Below are 25610 nucleotides of genomic sequence, written 5' to 3' on the forward strand. Positions count from 1 at the left end.
TTGTAGGAGCCCATGAACCTTCTTTTCTTTTAAATCAAGGTCCTTGAAAGAATTTTAAAGAATTAAAGTCATGTTGAGCCGACACGTGTGCTGACGTGGCAGAGAGGCCAGCTGGGCCTCTCGTAGCCTTGTGGGCCTGGTTACCCACTTGGCTCTGCCCCTCTGCCCACAGTGGGGCCCGCATCAGTGTAAGGGAAGGTCTGCAAAGCAGCCTCCTTTACAATGGTGGAGCCTACTGATTCCAAATCAGTATGGCGCTGTGTGACCGTGCCCTGGGAATCATTTTGGACAGATCTGTGTTCAAACTCTGACTTTGCCACTTGCTAGCTGCGTGATTTCTCACAATCTATTGAATGTTTCTTGGTCTCAGTTACTTCACCTATGAAATGGGATCCCTGAGATGAGGACTGTAATGTACTTGGCATAGTACATGTTCATTCAGTACATGTTAGTTATTTACTAATGGGAGCAGGTGACTTTTGGGGAAAAATTTGGGCATCAGTAATGTAGAGAGAAATTCTGTCATTGGACACTTCCTTCCCAGAAAGGTAAACAGAGGCACAGAATGCTGGTGGGACTGTGAACAGGAGCAGAGGTGAGGAGAGGTTCACAATGCTGGGTCTATACTACGTGGCCATCTCTTCACTGGCCAGAACATGAGGTTTGAGCTCTCACTTTAAAACAGTGTATTTCATCATCCAAAGAGCAGGGTCTTTTTTATTGCACCCCTTTCAGTTTAGTAGAGATTTATTTTTTAGATGATATAAAACAACTTTTCTTGTTCATCTGCCTCTTCTTGACCTTCTTACATACCATGACACTTCAGTCAGCTCAGCAACACTCTGCCACAAAGGGTAGATCCCCTTTAATTCCTCTGGAATTAATCATAATAACAGCAATTATAATAAGCCCATTTAGTATGAATGTAGATGTAGATTACTCCCTTGTAATCTACAGCTTGTTGCATTTTCACCCTTAGTCTGGCTCTTACCAGCATCCACTCTAATATGGACTACGCAGAGACCTCTTGCTAGCCAAATTATTGTTCTCACTCCAGCTCTTGCCCTCACTCTGTGCATCTGCTGCTTTGCTGTTTCCTCCATCCAGGTCAAAGAGGAAGTTCCAGTGCACAGGTCATAGGGAACGCCATTGGACTTGGCTTCACACTCACCATCCAGAACTTCCTTAGCAGTGGAATAATAATCCCATAATTCTAAATGCACTGATGGGCAGGAATGGTAGAGAGCCTTCAGCCCAAACCGTTCATCTTACAGATACAGACATTGAGGCCACCCAATGAGGTGTCGAGTTCTCTGGCATCAGCAAGCTATCTGGTGGCAGGGTCAGGACCTGGCTCTGATGCAGTGAGGAGCACAGTTCCTCTCTACCTGCCTACTGGGCTTGCTGGTGCCAGGAACTCCATCTTCTTGCCCATGTTTATGCCTCTCCGCCCCTATTTTGAGTTCTGGCTCCTGGGGTCAGTGGTGTGGAAGAATACAGAGAAAGACTTGGATGTGCAGGGACTCAGAGCAGCAACCAGAAGGCTTTGAGAAACTGGAGTCTTTCAAAGGCTGTGCTATGTGAAGACTCCACCCTCTGGTCTGGAGGGAAGGGTGGGGAGGCCAACCAGACAGCTTGCTTGCTGCCTCCAGCCTAATGCTCCCTGGTGTCTAGTTAGTGGGTGGGGCATGCTGTCCCTGGGCCGTAAATGACATGGGGTAACCGGCCAGGCTCTCTCTGCTTCCCACTACTCTCTCTGTCCCTCCCTCTCCCGCACCAGCCTTGATGCTCTAAGTGCACATCTGATGAGGACAGAGCTTGGAAGCCACCCCAGAACCAGCACCCACCCACCAGCAGGATGTGACCTCTGGGCTCTGAAACTCCTGCTTCCTCCCTCTCCCTCTCTCCCCACCTAGGCAACTGGAGACCACAATTCCCAACACAGCCTTACTTCACACTTTCATCCCAAAGAGACTCAGGCACTTTGTGACCACAGAAAACTTGTCACTTCATTAGGATTCTGAAAAAAGAGAGCCAGAGGGTAATTCATAGTTGTTTTAATGACTTTGTGTCCCTTCTCAGGGAGACAGCTTTCAGCTGGGAAAGGACAGCAGCCCACTGATATCAGTGTGTCCGTGGCATTTCTCACAATGCTTTATCGCGACATTTTCACAGCCAGTTAACCCAATTCATCCTCCCACAGTCATTACCCAGCTACTCGAATTCCCCTAGTCTCCAAAGCTTCGTTGTGCAGAGATGAACTATTGTGTCTCCTGACCTCCAAAGGATGTTTCTACCTAATTAATGATGGTTAAGTGCTTGGAAAATGCACTTTGGAAATATGCTAGTGCTAACATGTCTGGGGCTTCCACTGAACGGTTGCACTCTATGCCAGTCGGAGATCATTCCTGCTGTTTGTAAATCATATTAAGATAAATGTGATTCTTCTCTCAAGTAGGTATCTGTCACCCCCTTTTCCTTCCCCAGCACATATTTGCTCTTTGTCCATTTCTCCCCATCTGTGTGTTAAGCCACTGTTGGTAAATAGGCCGGTTATTTGTAATATTTCCTCCACAATGCGAGAAGGGTCACGTTGAGTCTTTCCATCCATGTGGTCTTTAACAAGGCAAATTGAAAATTGCTATTGGCTGAACTACCAGTAAAAGAAACATGGTTTTCTGTATGGCAGAGTGGTTTGGAATTTTTTCATATGAAGAACAGTAAGTTATGTATTTCATATCACAGCCCAATAGACTCACATGGGTATGTTTACATGTATGTGTATAATTTAATGAAAAAATGCGTAATCTTTACTGTGTATAACATTATTGTTACATTCTATGCATTTTCCTAAAATACTAGTCATTCAGATTAAATGGATTTCACTAATTTCTCACTGTTACACCCACTAATGAATTGTAGCCAGGTTTGAAAACATCTGGCCTAGTAGAAAGGTTGCTGGAATGCTGGACAAGGGTCTGGAGATCTGGGTACCAGTGCCAGCTCTGCTCCGATGCTAAGATTCCTTCCCCAGACCTCAGTGTTCTCATATAAAATTAAGGTATTTGTCTTTCAACTAAATTTACCCTCAGAGTACTTTCTTTTAAATCCTCTTGTATGATATTGGGAAAAATAATAAATTTTACAAAAACTCCTCTAGATATGGAAAACAAAGAGCCCTGATTGGCCCAAAGGTCTTTCATTAATCCATGCCCCCTCCCACCCAGGAGACCTTGAAACACAATCCAAAAATTACTAAACTAGAAATTTCACAAGTCCCTTCTAGTTCTGGCATTCAATGATTATTTTATTTCCTAGGTAATAGATTGACCTAATGAAAGACTTCGGGTTTTACTTCCATTGATTCTGAGCTAGGATTCACAAGTGGGAATCTCCAGAATCAATGGAAATTTTTGCACTAAGACCGTAATTCTCAGCTTCATAGTTGGCTCTTAGGCTTCATGGGATAGGTGCCTTCAGGAGAGGAGTTTGAAAGACTTTGGGTAGAGGCAGAGCAGGCAGACATGCGAGGACACTTATTTATGTCATTGTGTCTGCTATTTTCCTGTCTCCTAAATTCAGCAGGTTCTTGATTTTTAACACAGCTCAAATCATTTGGCTTACAGCTGGTAAAATACAATTTTCTGGTTCTCAGAAAGAAACGCTTTTTAGACGTATAAAAAGAGAAGCTCATAAGACTTCTTGAACATCAAATAGCTCTTACAAAACACCATTTTGATGAGTTAAGTGTAAATGAATCAGAAACATACGGATTAAATTTCCCTTGAAAGACACATGGATTTAAGAATTAAGGGGGGAGGGGAGAGTGCTTGGCAAGATGGATTTCAGGTTTTTGCCAAGCCTCAAAATGTTTGAAAAATGGTTTGAGACATTTTTACTGAACACGAAATGCCACGGAGTTCACCCATCCCAGACATAATAGCAGATCTTTTTTACAACAACTTCATGACAAGAAAAAAGGTCTTGTGGGGCTTAGCCATTTTCTCAATTCTCCTTCCATAATCTCCCCCCTCCCTGAAAAAAAAAAACACTCTCCCCCACCCCCCTTATAAGACTAAGAGAACTGTCTGATTGACAAACTAGTTTCAAGTCAGGCAATTACCAGAAAATAACCCTACAGCCTAAAATCACTTGGATTCCCCTCCACCCCCATACTACCCAAAGTCAATTATACCATTTTCTAAGTGGAATAATTCACTCTAGGGATATGCAGTCTTTGCTATATTTTATTCATTGGTGTCTAGAGCAATGCACGGTTATTCTAGTCATTTGTATATTATACTGCTAGCTTCTTTGGAGATGAGAAAAAAATGTCCACTAAAAGCAAACAGATTGGAGGGAACTATCCACTGGTTTATTAAGACAGCCACGGTGTGGAAATACTATATATTACAGAGGCAGGTCATGGGCTGAGTTTTTCAAGTGGCTGGGAATAGTCTTGGAAATGTGAACTCTGTTATAGCTTCTCGTTTCAGAAGCTATATTAGAACTTCTCCACACTTCAGAACTCTTGCTGGCATGAGGCAACTCAGGAGCAAAATGTTAAGGACACATGGACTGATTTATCTTATGAGAGCTGGGCATCTCATGTACTAAATGCCCACCCAATTATTTTTTAATGACTATTCCTAACAAAAGCTGGCTGACATTTTTACAGGCTCATTTTTTCATATGCAGAAGCACAGAAGGAGTGGGTTCTGAGTTAGCTGCACACAGTGAGTGAGGGAAAGAGCCTGATGAGAAGGGCTGAGCTGGGCCATTTGCTCTGTGAGGCCACCTTGTCTCCTGGCCCGGGTTCATTTTCATATTTAAACCAGGATGACCAAGGTTTCCCTCCCTCCCTCCTTTCCTCCCTTTCTTTTTCCCTCCCTCCCTCCCTCCCGTCCTTCCATCCTTCCTTCCTTTCTCTTTGAAAGAAACAGTAGATTCAGTGACCTTCAATATCAATTTAGAAACTAAAAGACAATAATATATTTTGCAAAAGGTTTCAAGTCAATGTAGACCTAGAAAGAAAGCTGTCTTTAAATCTATGTGTTTCCACTTTATGCTGGAAGTAATGGGGAAATCTACTTATTATCTTGTTAGTGCAGCATCTCACATAATACTGTACGATAGGACTTTCCAGGAACTATAATTAATTTCTTGCAAAAAGAGTACCCAAAAGGGAGAGTAAAAGTCACAAGAAACACAGAAAGCTGCTTTCAGTGCCTCTGATGAAAATGCTACACAACAGTGAGTGCTAAAACATACCCCTCATCTCATGCCGATGTATATTTACTGAGCTCAAAGTAAAAAATAAATGAAAACTACAAATACAGTACTGGAAAGGTAACTCAGTAACACAACTTTCTGTTTAGAATCAGAAGTAGGAGCAAATTCTGGCTTCATTTTTACCTTTTCCAATGCAGCTTAATATAGGATAATAGGCCCAGGAAGAGCTCCTTTGATTCTGAAAAATACTGACTCCTTGCCCAGAGTTCGCAATGCTTCTCTCCCACTTACCCTAAATCTCTCTCTCTCCCTTTCATTCCAATACACTGTAATTCAAAAAGAACCCAATTCGTGGAGTTGAGTCTATCAAATGGTTCTCTTAACTCAGAGACCTACAGGAAACATTGGAAAATAAGTCTTAAAAGTCTAAATGGATGTAGTGCCCAATTTGGCATCTCTAATAGATAAAAATAGAGTGCCCAATTTGGCATCTCTAAGGTGGTTGGAATGAATGGATGCACGTCAGATCACATGTATTTCTAGATAGGGAACGTTATCATTTAGAGATTGTTTTCATCTCATGTTAAACTGTGGGCAACAGTAACTCTTTACTATCTTCTCAGCTTGTGTTGAAGTAGTTTCCCCACCTTGCCTTGCGCAGAAGGTTAACTGGGCCTGGAGCCCCTACCACCAGTATCCCCTGTCCCTCCCGCACAGACACATACATGAACACATGTGCACATGTGCAATGCAGGCCTATCTTCTCATCTTTCCTGGAGCAATTTTGTGTCTCCTCTTCTAGAAACTCTCCCCTGAAACTCCAAGGGGATTAGATATCATTCTGAAAGGGGGAGGGGGTGTAAAGCCTTGTCTATTTCTCTGAATAAATCATGAGTTTTTTGAAGACAGGGATGATCTTTAATTCACCCCAGGCGCCCACTACCGTTCCTGAAACAGCAGGAGCTGAGTAAATGTTAAAAAAAAAAAAAAAAATTAATATTGTCAGTTGTGTTGCTATTGGGTCAAATTTTGATCAAAGCCACAAAAAGTAGATGGGACCTACATTACCTTTCTAAGGGTCCTTTGGATCCCGAGTCATTTTCTGAAATGCAAGGAATAAAATGCAGTGGAATTTTTGCTTAGAACAGCTCCCTGCTTCTTGATTTCAACTTTCTCCCCTAACCTATGTTTATCTTGATGGTCTTATTTATATCTATTTCCTTTTGACAAAAATAGGAGCTAAAAAAAAAAAAAAGACTTGACCACACAAGGGATGGTACTTTTGACTGGTGCCTGAGTTCACAGATACAGTCAACATACTGCTCTGCGTGTGGATAGCCAGCTAGATGCTTCTTTTCTGAGTCATCCGACTTCTGAGTTTTCACTTTTTTAAGAGTATAATTAAGATAGGTTCCCAGGGATTAAAAAAAAATTACCGTGAGTAAAGCAGACAGTCTATATGTTGAAACCCATATAAGGAGATCTGTGGGCACCCACCCAAATTGAGAGAAGCATTAAGAGCTATTCCAAACCTACTGAAATGTCAACACACTTTTGAAAAGGGTCCATTAGGGATGCAAATGTATGGTTCCCTGATTATGATAAGCACGGAAAAGAAAACAGTGAAACCCATTAGGAGGTTTTGAGAACGTGGTTTTGAAGAGTGGGGAAGGCAACTCTAGTTTCTGCTCAGGGCTGGCCTTCCTTTCTCTCCCTCCCCCTGCTCTGTGTTCAGAACCAGCGATTCTTATGCTTTAAATGGCTCTGAAATTCCTCCATTTTGGGGGTAAAGCCAATTAACTCATCTGTAAATGCGCCAACTTTGAAATGCCATCCATGTCAATAAAATTCATTTTAATAAGATTCATTCTCTGGGTTACGAACGGTAACTTGTTTGTGTGGGACGATCTGGCATTAGGAGCTCACTTCAGGCTTTTGATGTGTCTTGGTTTGTTCTTGCCGAGGTTTTTTTTTCTATAAAAGACTAATTGTAACTTAAAATCTATAAATTTTACTATATAGTCTTCTACAGATCAACTCACACAAAGGGTATATTTCTATTTAATAATCATTTAGGGCTTTTCTGCGAAAATAAATGATGCATCCAATCAGCTTTAATTGCGGTTGTCCTGAGTTATTCACACATGATGTCAAAAGATATTCATAGTAATGGATAAATTGGGGCATAATTTTTGTGTAATCACTCTCAATGTAAAAAAAAAAAAATTAATTGATTTTTCCATTTTCCCTGATCTGGAAGGAACTGTATCAGTTTCCAGGACATCATAAAACAAAATATTTAAAGTATGTTTCAAATAATAAAAAAAGAGAAATACTTAACTTAATAAAGATGTGGAATTCATTTATGAAGAAAAACACTGGCTGTGGACCAATACTCCAAAGAGTTTGCCAGAAGTCTGCAGTAGACAGTTATTCTTGTACGTCCACTCTGCGCCATCACTCCGGAGCCCATTCCATATTAAGAAAATGAATTCTCTCAGCCACACTGGACTTGGACATCATTGATTTTGTTTACTTTGTTTTTGAGTAAAAATCCAGATCTTTTTTCAATGTTCTGCCTTATAAGGAAAGCAGCCCAAGGCACTTGTAACTATTGCTCTTTGAGCCCAGATTTAACTACAGAGGTTTGTTTGGCATATATATTTGACACTTGGGAATCTTACATGGAAGTCCTGATTTTTAACCCCTCTGGAGACCTTCAACTATTGAAATTATTGGCAACAATGGAAATCACTTAACTAGCATAAGAACAGTTGAATACTTCAGCATTAACCTAAAACCCAAATTGTAAGTCCTGGAATGAACATTTCCATTTGGCATTTTGCTCTTGTACCATCAAGAAAAATATCCACCTATTTCAGAAAGGGAGATCTATTACTAATAGCATGTAGGTTGGTACTCATATTAGATCAACCCTCTTAACGTCTAGAAATGCTTCCAGTTTTGTCATGGTATTCAGTGCTCTCTTCCATCCAAATGGAACAGACTACCCCAGAAAGTAAGCAAAGATTTTTCCAATAGTCAAAAGAAATCCCAGTGACCTCACCTCTGGCAGTCAAAAGATATATAGACCCTCTCATCATGGTGGCTTGAGTCTAATGGCAGAAACTGACACGAAATAAATAATAATAACTATAAACATATTCTAGAAATAGCATAAAGGAAAAGTACGTGAAGCTACAGGACCCTGTAAATTAGAGACAGCTCTAATTTGGGCATCAGAGAAAATTTTTAAAAAGTGATATTCAACCGAGACTTAAAGAGGAATAAGAGTTGATCAACAAAAGAAGATCTAGCTAAATATTTCAGGCAAAGGCAATGGCACATATTAAGTACCCGGGGTATGAAAGAGCTTGGCACATTCTAGGAAAGCCAGGTGGACGAAACATATTCAGCAGGTGGGAAAGTGTGGTACTACAGACATCAAAGAGACAGAACGTTTAAACTTTAAAGGATGATCTTATTAAATACTAAACACTAAGGAAAGCCGTGGAAGAATGTCCAGCAGTGAAATGTCAGGATTAGATTGTTGGTTCGGGAAGATCATTCTGGCTGCAATGCAGAGGTTGGATTGGAGCGGAGCAAAACTGGAGATAGAAACGGTTGGAAGAACCAAATGAGAGAAGATAGTGTGTTAGTGTTTTGGACCAGGATCTTGGCAGCGGGGATAGAGCCAAGTGGATGGGTTCCAGGCCTATTTTGAGGTGGAGTGGCTATAACTTGGTGAATGATTGGCAGTAGAGAATGAAGAATATCAAAGTTAATGCCTGAATTCCAGTAATTCACTCCTATCAAAAAAATGAGATTTATTATAAGGAGTTGGCTCCCACCAATTATGAAGGCTGAGAAATCCCATGATCTACTGTTTGCCAGCTGGAGACCTAGGAAAGCTGGTGGTGCAAATCTCATTCCATGTCGAAAGACCTGAGAGCCAGGAGAACTGTGATGTAAGACCCAGGGTAGGGCCTGAAGAAGACTGATACCTCAGTTCAGTCAGTCTGGCAGAGAGAGAGAGAGAGAGAGAGAGAGAGAGAGAGAGAGAGAGAGAGAGAGAGAGAGAGAGAGAGAGAGAGAGAGAGAGAGAGAAAGAGAGAGAGAGAGAGAGAATGAATATTCAACCTTTCTCCCCCTTTCTGTTCTACTCCGGACCTCAGCACCTGGAGGAGGGCAGTCTGCTCTCTTCCAGAAACACCCGCACAGACACACCTAGAAATAATGTCTAACCAGGTCTCTGGGCATCCTGTGGCCCAGCAAGTTGACACACGAAAGACCATCCCAGTCACCACAGACAGAACCATCCATTGAACTCAACACAGGCACTTAGGGAATGTTATCTTAGCTCCAAAGCAGGTAGGGTCGGCTGGCATTTACCACTCAGTGGTGAAAATGTTTTTCCTGGCAGCTCACCGATTTGGGGGAGTTCTATCATTTTCAGAACCCCAGGTCGATGACACACACTGAAAATATACAACTGCTTATTTAGGGACCTGAACTACCTCTCCTAAGAGAGTTTAATTCTGTTTAATAACAAATGACTAACTCTGGAGCACAAAAGAGTCAAACCTTTATTTCATGCTAATTAAAAGGATCATTGTTCATATTTGAGAAGCAAATGCCTCCTCCCCTACTTCTCAGGACTCCTGGTACTTTTCTAAATGTTACCTGCACTCAGACCTTTGGAGCCTGCCTTGTTTAAGGAAAGGGGACGTCCAAGAGAGGCCAGAGATGAATTTCCCACTTGTCCCCAGCTTTGGGGAAATTCACAACTGACATGCTGCTTCCCCCCATAAATAGCTCCCGGCCTCACCATAATATCTAACCATATAACTTTGGGAATGGAAAGGTCCTTGAAATTTGTTGACTTGGCCCTTTTTCTTCATGAAGAAACAGAAGCTGTGAGGACTTGAGGACATAGGCCAGGATCACCAGGCAAACCAGTGGCGAGGCAGTGACACCCCTGTGGGGGTTCTCAAAGTCAAGGCCATGTAATGAAGGCCTCTGTTACTTCTCTGTATGGCTTTATGGTCTTCAGATCAGCACATCCAGGGAAAGTGCACTCCGGCCTCCTCTTCTGGTAAGCGACCAAGTTTTAGGGGCTTGAGGTGAAGCCAAGCTGTCATCACAGACCAGCGGAGGGTTTCTTAGGGACGAGGCAGCTCCTGGGAGCAAAGGGTAATGTGTGCATGTCCTTTCAATGTACTGTCAGTCACTTGCCATTCCTAGTCTGCCAGGGACTTATTGTCGATAGCTAAATTGACATTTACTGTGACCATAACTCTACCACAAATTAAAATCAGACCCCGAGTCCCTCTGGGGAAGATGTTTATAAGCTGTAGGAAGACATCTGAAATGATACCAAATTACATTTTAAACTTGAAACCCCGAATACCACATTTGTTTGGGAGCAGGAACAGGACCGTCAGGGGAATAATATGGGAAACTGAGCAAGTCACTCCCTTCGGCAAAATGCAAGGCCGTCAGCGAAGGGAAAGCGCCTGAGAAGAGACGTTTTATGTACAAATCCCGTGGCTTTTAACTAATCACTTAAGCCTAAACAGAATTTCCTTCAGAATGAACTTAAAGGGAAACTAAGCCCTTTCAAACGTCATGCCTTCAAAGAACATATGTGGATGCCCCAAATTGTACTTATAAATACACTGAGAAGGACACTGGAAAAATTATCATAATAAGATCCATCAAAATGGCAAACCTAGTTTCCAAGTTTGGCTCAGCTGACATAGTCAAAAGTGTGTTTGGGACCAAAAGCCTTTATATCTCTTCTGTCTTTTAGCATGTGGATGTCTGTGGGTGCTTGTGCGTAGTGGGTGTGTTTCTGCACATAGCATGGCCACCACCTCCATCTCAGAACCTAATGAAAGAACCGACTCAGTCTGCTGGGAAGCTGTACTCAGAGGTTGCTTGTATGTCCAGCCCAGGAGTTGCATTGAAAATAGCAAAGCCTGGTTGAAAAGCCCTTTGAGATCCTTGGATGCAAAGTACATAGTAAATGCCAAGTATCATTATTATGAACTTTATTGCTATTATTTTATTAAGTGTTTCAGATGAATATCAATTTAGTCTCATGATAAGTACTCCTGCAAAGTGGGAGAACTTGAAAAGCAGCTCCGGAAAGTTTGCACAAGGAGGACACACGAGTTTCCTAGAAACTCGAGCCCTCTCCCAAACCCCCTAGCTCAAGCCAATTATTAGTTGAGTGTTCCTTCAGGATAGTGTTGAAAATTATCCTGACCCTTGCCGAAACCGATTTGGCTCAGTGGTAGAGCGTCGGTCTGTGGACTGAAGGGTCCCAGGTTTGATTCCTGTCAAGGGCATGTACATTGGTTGCGGGCACATCCCTGGTAGGGGGTGTGCAGGAGGCATAAATATATTTAAAAAAAAAAAAAAAAAAAAAAAAAAAAGGCCGAAACCAGTTTGGCTCAGTGGTAGAGCGTCGGTCTGCGGACTGAAAGGTCCCAGGTTCAATTCTGGTCACGGGCATGTACATTGGTTGCAGGCACATCCCTGGTAGGGGGTGTGCAAGAGGCAGCTGGTCGATGTTTCTCTCTCACTGACGTTTCTAGCTCTCTATCCCTCTCTCCTCCTCTCTGTAAAAAATCAATGAAATATATATTTAAAAAAGAAAGAAAGAAAGAAAATTATCCTGACTCTTAAAAAGAGGTCTATCATGGATGTGTAATGGTCAAACTGCTGCCAGGAAATGAGAGACCCTTATCAGTGAGACACCCTCGTTAAGTCATTCAGCAAACCTCTCTGTATGAGGGACGAGCCTGGTTCAGTTGAATCAGAGCAGGTTTCCCCAAAAAGGTGGTACACTGAGGTACACTAGGGCCCTCAGTAATGGAAAGGACACTCAGATCCTACCTAGAGACTGGATATTTGGGGCCTTTCCCCCAAATTGCTTCACCCCGAAATGTAGAGCAATGTAGCTTTACTTGTGTTTTAAAACGACACTAGCAATAATTTTATTATCTGAAATAGATTGTCTCTTGAATAGAATATACACTGATCATTCTTCAAGGGCCAAGCACACACAGAATGTTATCTCATATACGATTATCAGACCGTCCTCATATTATACCTACCAAGTGGGCATTAGAGACCTGTTTTTGCCAATCAGAAATCAGAGAAGTTAGAGGACTTGCCCAGATCACACACCCATGATCTGTGGCCGAGCCATTGGGCAGCCCAAAGCCTACGTCTTGCGGCCTCACGAGGCTGCTTTATTCCATTTGCTGCTGAATGGTGGCAGCCAGCATTATCTCTAGCATTTCTGTCAGCCACTGTGATTGGAATAAGTGAAAATAATAGACCTAATTTAGGACTCTGAGAGGTCTGCCAGTTTCTCCTCCTCCCTGGAAACCATGCCAGATGGGGACGAATCTATTTTTTAAGAGCCTAATAAGAGGAAATTCCAAAACCTCAGTAAGCCATTTAATTGTTTTACACTATTCGTTCTTGGGAGCTATTCTTCCTTCTGACTGAAATCTCATGTGCTGCTGTTCTATTATTGGTATTATTCTGCTTTGGTTGCGCTTGAAAGTAACTGGTCACCGTTCCCTGAATATAGTAATTTAGAAACTTGAAGATCATTATCATAATCTCCCAGTCTTCTTGTTCCTTTTACTTTTCCACTTAGGACTTCCCTTCTGGCCTTTGCATATTTTTCTGTGCACTCCTGAACCTTCTCAAGTTCTTCATGTTTCCCTCCTCCCTTCTCAGATGATGTTCAGCCCTTGCCCAACAAGGTTTTCTTTAAATCTCACAGCCAGTCCTATAGTTTTTGTTGATTTGTGTGTATGGGCTTAAATATTTTTATTGATTTGAGGGAGGGAGGGAAGGAGGGAGGAAGAAAGGGAGGGAGAGAGACAATCATTGATTGGCTGCCTTCTGCATGCCCCACACTGGGGATTGAGCCCAAACCCAGGCATGTGCCCTGACTGGGAATTGAACCAAGACCTCCTGGTTCATGGATTGATGTTCAACCACTGAGCCATGCTGGCCGGGCTAGTTTTCAATGATTTGAATACAGCCATGGTTTTCAGCTCTCTGCTGGTTTTAACCAAGGAATTATAACCAAGGAGTTTGCCAAGCCTGTCTGTGTTTCTTTGGAGTACAAGTTATCCTCTTAGCATCCCCGTCCTTTTTATCATTAAGAACAAAACTTGAAAAATTGGGCTTTTAGCAGCCTAAGATTGCATAGTCTACGCACACTATCACAGCTGCCCTAAGTCACACATTGACACATCCCTCTTCTGCCAGTGTATTTGTGGAGCTAATAATTTCTAGTGCCACTTCCTAAAGAGCTGAAATAATACTGGTGAGTGGCTGGTTAGATAGAACCATAAATTTGGTCTCCCAGGAGAGGTATTTGAAAACTGTCTGAGGGAGCCTGCCTGGAGATTCAAGAAGAGGTTAGATAAAGGCATTAGTGAGGGTGACCTGGTGGGGAGTCTTGCAGAAGGCACAGGATGAGTAAAGGCTGCCTGAGTGATCTGAGCATCCCGAGGCCCAGACAACGTGACACATGAAATTAACCATCCCAGACACCACAGACAGAGCCCTCCATAGCGCTCAGCACAGGCACTTAGGGAATGTTATCATAGCTCTTTAGCAGGTAGGGTCAGGTGGCAGTTACTACTCAGTAGTGAAAATGTTTTTCCTGGCAGCTCACCGATTTGGAGTTCTGTTATTCTCAGAGTGCTCCGTACAGACCCAGCCCTAATGCTCTGATGGCAACCTACTTAAAAGACAGAACTGCTTATTCAGAGACCTGAGCCACCTCTCCTAAGAGATGTTATTCTGTTTAGTAACAAAGGACTAATTCTGGAGCACAAAAGAGGGAAACCTTTATTTCAGACTAATTAAAAGGATCATTGTTCCAATATGAGAAGCTGGCCCCTCCCCCCCCCCCCCCCCCCCCCCCCCCCCGTCTGTTTGTGCTGAAGTGTTTTTGCAGTTATAATTACAAAATTAAGCTGTGTATTTGAAACCTAGGTATTGGGAGATTGTGATGGGTGTGGATTCCACCGCAAATTATTCGTTAAAATTTGATAATTGACAAACTGAAAATCCAGGAGAAACCAAAATAGAATTGCTGACTTTAGAGTTGAGGAGGGGTGTGGGGGCGGGCAGCGGTTGTGTCTGCAAGCTCAGAAAGCTCTCTGCCTCTCCAGAACATCCAGAGCAATGTGCTAGTGAATGTTTTCATGAATTATTCATTTATGGTGAATGGATGCAAGCAGCAATCACATGTAAATGACAAGGCTCATAATCAGAGGGCTCCTTATTTGTTCTTATGAAGCAAGGGGGAAGCTTATTAACAAGTCACAAACAGGAAGACATTTTACTTAGAGATATGTCTCTCTAAAGAATTTTTTAATACACATGTAGCCAGATGTAAGTCATTTATTTGAGCCTGCATTCAAAATCATCTTTTATTGCATGTCTTTTGATCTGCATTTACTTTCCTTTTCTAAGGGTAACTTTGTGAATAATTGATGCAACTGAGAAGTTATTGGCTAATTGAAAAGCCATCTCTTCATGTCTGTAAGTCTGACCCATGGCTCAAGTCAAAGTCTTCAGGCATTTAGGGTCTTTTATAAAGGGTCTTTATAAAGAGCCATTAGCTCTTTACAAGGAAAAAATATAAGATTTTGAAAACAGAATTTCCCCCCAATAATAATATACATCAGAAAACAATCCAACCATGCTTTTGGTTAACTTAAATGAATCAGCTGACTGCATGAGGAATTCAGATTAATGGTCCAGAAATCAGTCATTTAAAGTGAAAAAAAAAAAAGTGATTGATTAAATAGTCTTAAAAGAATGGCCGTAAATTTGCATCTCCCCTCCTGTTACTGCTCTCTCTGCTTAAAACACTTGAAAGCACGAGCGGGTGAGCATCTTGCCTGATTAGATGCAGCATCTATGCTATAAACCCAGCAAAGCCCTGGCAGAAGGCAGCTCTGTTAGCTGCATTGCGTTTTATTACTACCCTTGGCGCTCTCGAAACCTGGCTCTCACTTAAAGAAAAAGAAGTTCAATTTCCAAGATAGATATCAGACACCACATCTACAAAATAAAGATGTTAGTAGTACAAAATTGATTTTAAAAGAGCCCCAAATTTATCTTGAGTGGTAAATTAAATCTCTGACACCCCTGGTGATAATGACTCCAAAAGTGTTCTTGTCAATATTGATAAGTCAGTGCAAGGCAGAAACGAGATGTTCAGCTGACACTGGTGTGGGTGTAACTGGTACCTCTGAGCCCAGAGCTCTGAACATTATAAAGTGCAACTTTATTGCGGGGCAGGCATCCAATTTTTAAAACTTCGTATAGTTTGGAGACAGATGAGTGTTCCTGAATTATTCTTGGGCTTTTCCTGAGAAATGCCTAAAACCAAATTTCAAATGGTAATTAATTTAATTGATGCAAAAAACAAATGGGTCTCAAATATAACAGAAAGCTTGACTTTAACCTAAGGGCCACTGATAAAAAGTACAGGTTACCTTAGGAGTAATCATTTATGCTTTTCAAGAACATGGGTTTTTTAGACTATTAAGGTAAGTTGGAGTTTCATTTATGACTTGTAAATCAATTAAGTTCTTCTCTTTAGTTAGCAAAGATAATTTAGTAATCACTGTTCTTGGCATTGTTCATTGCTAGTTGAAGAGATCCTTGAAATCTATTGTCATAGTGTCACCAATTGGATATTTGTAAATGAATTACTATGCAAATGGCCTAAGTTGCCAAACCAGTTTTCCACTCTGAAATAGGAGTGTATGGGGCCTGACCCTTACCCATATTAGGTGTGTCATTGATTTTGGATTAACTCATGGATTCATTGATTGAATAAATGGTGATTAGTGTTACTGGGGAAAGTATAGGGTGCACTGAGATCACTCCTAATGAGGCCCTAATGTAGTGTGGCTTCCGAGGGAAGGTGGTGAGGATAACTTATGCTCAAGGCTCTCTGGCTAGAAGGGAGATAGGCTTCTGTGAATCCCGGAGAAAGTCACTATGGCACATGTATGGAGTCCAGAGCCATGAGCAGTGGCCGGGGAGGGGGGGGGATGGGAGGGTAGTTGGGGAGAGGGGAGCAGATTGGGGCCAGAAGGTGCAAGGCCTTGGAGCAGTGTCAAGTTCTGTTCCAAGGAGATGGGCTTACCAGGATCTCTGATAAGCTGGAGCATTTGCTGTTGTTCATTGGCAGTTTTACTAGTTTTTTATGATAGAATGAGGCTCAGGGGACCAGGCAGAGGTTAGGATACAGATATTAAGGCAAAATTCTCTTTCAGCACGCCTAAATGTCACTCACCAAAGGAAAGGGGTGGGGGGGGGGAGGGGGGAAGGGACAATTCTTATAAAAAGACCCTAGATCTTTAGCAGTGGTTCTTCCTTGAGCATAAGAAAGCTTTGGAAGGGGAAATACCCATTTTAATTGAATTCTGCTGGTATTTTGGTGCCCTTTCTCAGGCTAAATATTTCTTTGTCTTAAATTTCTCACTTGTTAAAAGGGGAAATATTGCATTTACCATCCAATTTCAGGAATTTGGCAGTGAGGCAGTGCAGAGTGTGAGCTCATTAAAAAAAAAAAAAAAAAAAAAAAAAAAGATACGGGTAATATGTCTTTTAAAAAACGGGCCAGATAGCTTTCTTGTTTGCCCAAATTATTGCTTCTGTTGGAATTTGTCATTATTTTCACGAAAAACAAGATACTGAGACCTGATCTCTGGGGAACTAGTTTGATTCCACTTTGAGGAAATATTTTCACGGATCCTTTCTGAGAAATAATCTGAAGTCATTTTGAAATTCTGTAAAATTGTGGGTGAGAAGAGTTCATTTGGTCCTTCTTTCTTTAAAAACCCAAGCAAGAGTTGGGTTTTTAAAAAATGTCCTATAGACACAAGGAATTTGAGGCATTTTGATATTTGTTAGGTTGTAGTTCTTTAATTAAAGCTAATGGCTGGTGTTCTGTAGGGTCTTAGCCTTGAGCTGTAGTTTCTTGTTTGAACACTAGTGATTAATCTGCTGTTTGATCTGTGTTTCAGAATAACAACTAACAAAAACAACAAAATTTATTGAACATATTCAGTGTATTTAAGATATGATAACTCATAATGCCATGAGGTAAATAGCTCAATTATCTAATTTAAAGATGAGGAAACTGAGGCACAGAGAGGCTAGGTAACTTGCCCCAGGTCACACAGCCTATAAGTGATGGAGCTGGGATTCCACCATGGCATACCATTTACTGTGCCCATTTACCCAATTTTACAGTGTAATCATGAAACAATGATTACACAATTAGCTCTGTTGCCTTTCCATTTCCAGTCTACCTGATTATCCTGACAGTTCACTTTCTTTACAAAAATAGGATTTTTAAAATTCCTGTTAGGCCTGGATAGTGTGGCTCCGTTGGGCATCATCCTGGGCACCAAGAGGTTGCTGATTCTATTCCAGTCAGGGCACATGCCCAGGCTGTGGGCTCCAGCCCCAGTAGGGGGCTTGCAGAAGGCAGCCTATTGATGTTGCACTCCCACATCAATATTCTCTCTTTTCCCTCTCTTCTTCCTCTCTCTAAAAACTCAAAACTATTCTTTAAAACAACAACAGATTTCCAGTTAAGAGGAGACTAAGTAAATGAGCACTTCTTATTACAAACTGCCTTCTATTGAGAATTAAGAGTTTGTGTTCACGTAAGAAGGTGCAAAGGAAGCAGGGGTTCTTTTCATTAGCAAATACAAAGATCCTGACAAGAAGCTTTCTCTAGTCTGTGTGTGAAATTATGTTGTATTTAAATGAGAAAGAAGTGTGGGCCCTGCAGAATGTATTGGGTCCTTTTTTCCCCACTTCTCTAATCTTTTAGGAACACCTTCTTTTGGGGGTGTATTCACATTTCAAATGTCCTCTTGACATTAATAAGTGCTGTACTGGCTCTTTTTTATTTAATAGACACCGGCCACCTACTCTGAGTCGGGTGCTGGATGAACCATTAACGGTAGATGTATCAGTGAGCAGTGGAGAACACCTTTATCATAATGGCACAGATAGTCTTGCTAGATTAAGAGTATCTCATTTTTATTTCTAGGCTTGGGATCTGAATTTTAGTTTCAAGAGTTTTCCAGGTGGCCTGTCCACTCAGTAATCAGGTGAGGAAGCGAAGAGCCCATGGTTAAGGCAGGTTCTCCCAGGTCAGAAAACTGGCTTCTGGCTCATCTGCTTCCTGCTCACCTTTCTGCCATTTAATTGCTTTGAAGCTTTTCTCATTCTGCTCCCTCACCCCCAGGTCTTTTACTTATCTTTTTTCTTTTCTTTTTCTTTTTTTAAATCTGCTCAAGGTTTCTTAGATGTCTACTATCTGATTTAGGGTGCTAACATTGATCTTCTCATTTTCTGACCTAATTTTTTTTCATCGCCTGCTTCTTCCCTTTGCCTGATCACACGCACGGCAGACCTGTGTGTTCCGAGAGGTTAATGAAGGTCCTAAATCTTGGGAAGACCTGGGAAAGGAGAGCAGTCTGCAGTGACCCTCCCAAGACCTTCCAAACAAAAACACTGGTCCTGCGCTCCTCACAGATAGCTGGGCTCGTCCAAGGGCAGGAGGGCCAGCAGACTCATCCTGAGTCTCAGACACCCATAGACGGGAAAACATCCTTTGGCCCCCCACGAGGACATGAAATCGCTTGCTGAGGCACCTAGCATTCTGTTAAAGACAGTGAAAACACAGTCTGTCTTCCTTGACATTTTAATTGAAAGAAAAGCTTACTACATAGATTTCAGCCGTAAGCATTATGTTTATACAAGTGTATAAAGAGGAATCATCTGTCACATTGGAAAACTCTTAATGCTACGGGACTCTGTTTAGTAATTGAACAATCCAACATGAGCTCACACATCTTACCTTGTTCCATGCCTCAGTAATTTTTAGTAGAAATGCTTTACCTAGAGGCATAGGGTTATTAAAAAGGAGGCTCGGCTTTCTCAAAGTCTGGAATTATTAGCTCATGGCAACAAGCCTGCACTGGAAAGAGAATGTCGGGCCTTTGTTTTCACAACTTTACTGCGATTTGCCGCCTTATTTTCAGAGTCTAACCCATGTGTTGTTTGGGAAGTTGGTTGTTTTTTTCTTTTTAAAGGAAGAAAACACAATTTCCCATGGATGAGTGACTTCTCATATTAGCAGTATTTCAGAAATTTACTACTTCATCACAAAGTCCAGGGAGCAGGGTGAATATTAAAGGAAATGGACTGTGAATTTATTTTAGTATAAAAAAATCAATAACAACTTCGTTAAGGGATCCATCAGGGTGTGGTGGAGGAAATACTCTGTTGCAAGTTGGATAGAAATCCTGCTTCTTTTCGTAACCCATCTGACCTTGGACAGATGTAAATGTTTTGGAATTCAGCTTACTCCTATCTACCACACTGCATTGTTGCAAGTCACGTGAAGGTGAAGATATTTTGAAAAACATGAAGCAGTTTATAAGTGCAATATAAAAAGTTTTATGCAAGTGCAAGGTATTAAATAATTATGTCTATATACACAAGGGGAATTAATTAATGCAATTATTCTCTTACCACTCTTGCTTCAGTGATCTGACTATTCTGAACAAATGATGATTTCCTGGGCCAAGCTACACAATTGCTTCAGTCTAGTCCTTTGTATACCCTGTGATGGATAGGCATAGATTTTTTTATTCCTTTCAGCCTTTGTAGTTTTAAAAGCCCAAGCAAGAAGCCTAGAAAACTCCTTCAGTTTTGTAGGTGGGGATGGGGAAATTATTTACAGAATCTATATAAAACAATAATTCAAAAATCATTTAAAATCAAACAGACAGGGTTCTCAAATAACCATTTCCCCCCTCAAGTATATGTTGCTAATTGGTCTGATTGGCATCATTAGGTAGTTATTATTTTAATCCCAAGAGAACCCGGTACCTTGAAAGCCTTAATTAATGAAGGAATACTTGATATTTTAAAACTGAGTAGATTTATGCATGTGTGGAAATGACTGACCTAATAGGAGCATTGCATTGAATGAAACATACCATTCCCCAATTATTCCGTACCACTGGGAGTTTCCCATAGTCTTGGGAAGAATGAAAACTCATTTTAAAATTTAATTACTTCAGCATCTCCATTCACATCTCCATTAAGTTGTTTAATGATTTCTTTTTAAAAAGAAAACATGAGTGAAAACTTTTAACCAGATTTTTATTAATATGTTGAGAATAAAATGGAAATGATGGTAGTGTATATATTTTGCCCTTTGTTCAAGAGGATGATATTGCCAATCAACACAATAAACATTTGAGTTGACTTTTCTATAATAGTTTTTTGCTTTTCCCTAACTATATTGGAAGTATTATTTCTTCTGTGACTAGGGAAACAGACACATGGTAGAAGGCTACATGCATGTATGTAATGCATGTAGAGGTATATATATATGCACATCTATCTATCTGGATGGATGTATAGGTCTATAGGTGAAAGGGTGAGTGGATGGATAAATAATTAGCTATCTGTAGGAATACTCTCAATGAATCTTATGAAACCGGGGAGTTCAGATTATTAATCTTATCTTTAAAGGAACTGAAAATTATTAAGCATGATACAGTTTTATACAGCTATTTATTTTCATGAAATGTCTCAAACAAAACATTAAGACAAGAATATAAATGAGCACTGTCTGTTGATTGAGCCACATGGTACACCCCTCTGATTCCATGCAGCTACCTCTGAATGAGATAAGACTTGGGGAAGTTACCACCTGCTGGCGAGTTCTGGAGCATTTGAAACCCAGAGTTTTCTGGAACTAGAAAAACTGCCGGGCCTTCAGAGGCCCTCCCAGACCTTGGTGTGAATCCATCCTCCAGAGGTCCCCAGGGCACGTGGTAAGGAATAACCAAGCACTCCATGTGCTAAAAACACCCATCTCGTCGTTACAGGCTGCTTACATGTAACTACTCACACATACATTCTGTTTTTAAAAACTGGGTGTAACCTCTGTATATCTACACAAACAATGTAAAGGCTTTATGTTCTTTTCTGTTTTCACTTATACAACTTCCTAAACATATAAGTATAAGACTAATTTCTGACTAATCTTTTTATGGCGTGTGAGACGCTGATAGCTAGCTGTGCTTCCAAAGGAACTGTCAGGCAAAAGTGGGAAACGTAATATTCCTTGGAATTAAGACAGCCTTGCGAAGACAGAGTGTGTTGGCCTCTTCCCCATTTCAGTCTCTCAGTTCTCCACAAGGCACCCACGGGCGGGGAATGAGCCCCAGAGAGAGGCATCGTTCTGCTCGGAGGGGGCTCTGGCCAGGACTCATTCCCCAAAGCGCAGTCCTGTACAGACTGGCTCTGTCTGCAAGTTTCACATGAGGATTTTTAAATTTTTTTTTTTAAAGCAAATGCATTCATTTTGTTAGCAATAGTTTCTATCGTGGCATTCAGGATAAGGTGGTTTGACATATCCATTCAGAGGTTCTGAGGCGGGTTTGTTTACTTGTTTGTTGTTAAATCTCTAACTTCATGGTCTGTCATTTGTACAACTCCCCAGAGCAAGGGCACCGGACAGGTCACTTATTTGCCATTTTTAATAAACACAAATAATTCCCTTTCCCCCTCAGCCCCATATTCCCTGGCTCATTAATTCAACTTAAGGCCCTTAAAATTTTTTCTGGCAAATTAAATCACAAGCTCAAGCTATGTACTCCCCCGAGGAAAGTATGCCTGCCCAAGTCCTGCAGGTCAGGTCAAAATCAGTTTCTGTCAAACAGCCTCACACCTCGAGTTATTATGAAACCGAGGGGTTGGAAATTGGGGGCTGGGCTCCGGACTCGTCCCACTACAGTGGCTTGAACACAACCCGACTGTTTTCACTTGTGTCCTGGATTTTGTTTTTTGTTCCACTCGCAGTGGAGAACAGTGAAAAGGTCAAAATAGATTTCTATTGGGAATTCCTGAATGAAGCTGGCTCTGCAACTCCAGAGCGGGCGAATGTATTCCTAGCCAAGCCAGGAGGGCTTCCAGGCAGAGGTGTGAGAGGGTGTGGGTAAAACACATGTGCACACATCTCTGCTCTGAAGTCCTCCAGAGAGCAGAGACTTCCTAGTCACTGCAGGATTTCACCACTAAGTCTCCATGCTAACACGCAGGGGTTAGAAGATTTATCAATTTGTTGTCTATGGAACATCAGTTAGATAACAGAGGTCAGGAAATGAAGTGGAATTTGATGTATTAAGTAGGAAGCAGCAAAGGAAGCCAGACTTGTGTTTTATTTGTTATTATTTCCCTAATATTCTCAATTATGTGGCTCTCACCAGAGGATCTGATCTGCTTTGCATAGAATGGTGTTGCCCCCGCTGGTTCTGGTCCCAGGGAAACAGGCAGTGAGTCCCCTGCCCCGGGCATCAGGAATAATACCTGCTTCTCTTGTTCCTTGTCCCCAGGCCTGTTCCAGGCTCTCTATCTTCTCTGCTACACATCCACAACAGACAGAGACAGCCCATGCCAGCCTCCATGCCCGGGACCCTGCCCAACCCTACGATGCCGGGATCTTCCGCTGTCCTGATGCCAGTAAGTGCTCCTCACTTCCTCCCAGTCTTGCCCCATTTGAAAAAGGAAGGGAAACTGGGCTTCTGGCTGCCTGGGGAGAAAGTGGCCGCTGGATGGAGAGCTGAGCTGTGTGGGAGTGGCTTTGAGTGCCTGCTTGTCCATCCCAGGCATCTTGCTGACTCTCCCATCCCTCGGTGCTTCCCTGGTGCGGCACAGGCTCACTTTCCTACTGGTGGCAAGTGAACTCGCCACAGCTAGGGAACAGGATTTGTTCAGAGACATGTTTTATGATTATTCCAAAGTCTACACGTGTGCTGGTTACAGAGTGTTCTTAAACTGACAGGGCGTGCTCTGGCCAGGGCTCAGAGTAATAATAATAATGCCAATAATAATGATGGTACATATAACTCTAACATGTAGTCATACATGCCGTGCTCTATTAATTATTCTCACAGCATTTGTTGAGTGCTTCTCGTGTGCTAGTCATCTCTAGGCACTTTATGAACACAGGAAACAATCCTAGGAGGTAGGTACTAATACTTCCCCATATTTTGAATGAGTGAAGGTACCGTGCTTGTCTGAGAAACAGCAGCTCAGTTTTGAACCCAGGCATTCTTGCTCCAGAGCTGACTCTTAACATCTACATGATATGTGTGTTCTCTCCTCTCTCACGACAATCCCATGAGGTATGCGCTATTTTTATCCCCATTTAGCAGGTGAGGAAACTGAGTAACTTGGCTAAGGTCGCAGAGCCAGTAGGTAATAGAGTTAGAATTGAACTTCACGTAGTCTGACTCCCAAGTCTACACTCATCGCCATTATATTTTCCTGCTTCTCTTTGAAAACAACAGATGGCTGTAGATAGGAGACGCAGATTATTCCAGAGCAAACCGTGCTCTCCTTCCATGGGATCCCCTGCCTGTACTTCCCCATCCTCCCCGGCATTCTGCATTGGTGGACATTTGGTGGCTGGTGTTAGTCATAGGGCCACAAGGGTTCTCAAAAACCCTAGAGCGGTGTGAGAATTCTGTTAAAGCCCTCCTATCCCGTATCAGCAGAGTATTTTAAAGAATTGCCTACCTTTGTTATTTCATTTTGTTATCACAGCAATCCCGTGGGAATGTTGACACTCATTTTACAGATGTAAAGCTAATAGCCAATGTCACACAGCTTGTGAATGAAAGGTGGTGACTGGAACCCAAATCTAAACTTACTCTGAGTAGCTCAGCTCTGGCAGGTTGAGCAGTTTGCTCATTTATCTGAGTGGGAGGGGACAGAGGAGGGCCTGGTGCCCCAGTTCAGAGAAAGGGACTTGCCCGCTGCATATATCAGGTAGTTCAGGCTAGAAACAGTGGGTCAGATAAGCTGACTGAGACTTCACCTAATTCCTCAATGTAAACATCTTTCAATGAAGCAAAACAGCACCATCAATGTCATTACCCCAGGTTTTATTCAACCCAATTAATTGCATGAAGACATCCACTAAATGCCATCTCCATTTAGGCTCTCAATTCCTCTTGTCCAAAATTAGTCCCCTCTCAGAAAGTTGATCCATTGTTCAAAAACTATTGCTGAGTGACCTTGCTTCCATCTGACTAAAGTGTGTGCCAATCTCAGGGGCAAGCGTGGGACACTTGGGTTGTAAAGGCCCAGAAAAAAAGTACCTGGCACCTGTTTCCTGCCTCTCTTTGTTGTGCCATATCACCTCATTGTACAACTGGATCTCCTGGTGATGCTTCAGAATAGAAAGGAAGAATCGGGTGCCTGGTGCAGAGCCAGGGTAGATAAAAATCAGGGATGCTTCCTGCACAGGAGTTCCCAGCCCCATGTCAGGGACAGGTAGCAGCTGCCAGGACAATAGTGTCAGTCCAGAGCAGTGATGCTGAACCAGGGGTGATTTGGTTCCCTGAGAATATTGGGCAGCATCTGCAGATACTGTTGCTTGTCACAACTGGAGGGGGGGGGGCGGGAGTGATTGGCATCTAGTGGGTGGAGGCCAGGGATGCTGTTAAACTTTCTATAGTGCACACAACAGCCACCACAACAAATAATTATTTTGCTCAACTTGTAAATAGTGCTGAGGTTGAGAAACTGAGGTCTAAAGTGACACAAATGTAACTAATGGAAATTCATATAAATGCTCTAAAAAGCATATCCTAAGAGTTATAGGACCTACAATAGAAATCTGGATCTTTTCTTCCGTATTATCAAGTCACCAGCTTTGGTATTTTGAGCATCATCTTCCAGAGATCCTGCCACAGGAAACCGTGATTTTCGGGTATAAAAAAGGTTTGGGTCTGCAGGTGCAGGTGAGATTTTTAACTGATTGGTAGCCTCTGCTATCATGCCACACATTTCACAGAGCATTGGGTATGAAACAAAATGACTCATTCCACAAACTTTTGTTGAGCACCTTCTATGGGCCAACGGCTATGCTAGATTCTGGGAAGGGGCAAGGGACAAGGTAAGGGGCTCACTGGGCTGTGATATTCTATCTTCCAAGTCACATGCTTTAATTTGGGGATACGGAACATCCATTTGTTATTTCAAAAGCCCCCTGAAGTGCAGATATCTTAGTTTCCGTTCTCCAGTGTGTTTACAGGGAGGAAAAAAGCTCAAAAAAAAAAAAAAAAAAAAAAAAAAAGGTGAATTCTTTAATCTGGATGTTTTACAGACAATGCAAAGCCTCCCCATCTTCTGACCCCTTGTTCTAGCCAGCTCCTCAAAGCCACAGGCTCGGTGCAGAGCCTCATTAGTGAGCCCCGAAGAGT

General features: G+C 42.0%; 1 protein-coding gene across 7 annotated transcripts in view; it reads left to right on the forward strand.

Moving 5' to 3' along the window:
- The window catches only part of CREB5 (cAMP responsive element binding protein 5), a 387508-nt gene that overhangs the window by 262336 nt on the left and 99562 nt on the right, over nucleotides 1-25610 (forward strand). For all 7 annotated transcript variants that reach the window (XM_084896981.1, XM_084896984.1, XM_084896985.1 and 4 more), the window contains one exon: nucleotides 22734-22860. In XM_084896981.1, coding sequence (XP_084753107.1) covers nucleotides 22734-22860 — 127 coding nt within the window. The remainder of the gene's footprint in view (nucleotides 1-22733; nucleotides 22861-25610) is intronic.

This window comes from Pipistrellus hanaki, assembly GCF_964339955.1.
Source record: "Pipistrellus hanaki genome assembly, chromosome: 10".
Lineage (NCBI taxonomy): Eukaryota > Metazoa > Chordata > Mammalia > Chiroptera > Vespertilionidae > Pipistrellus > Pipistrellus hanaki.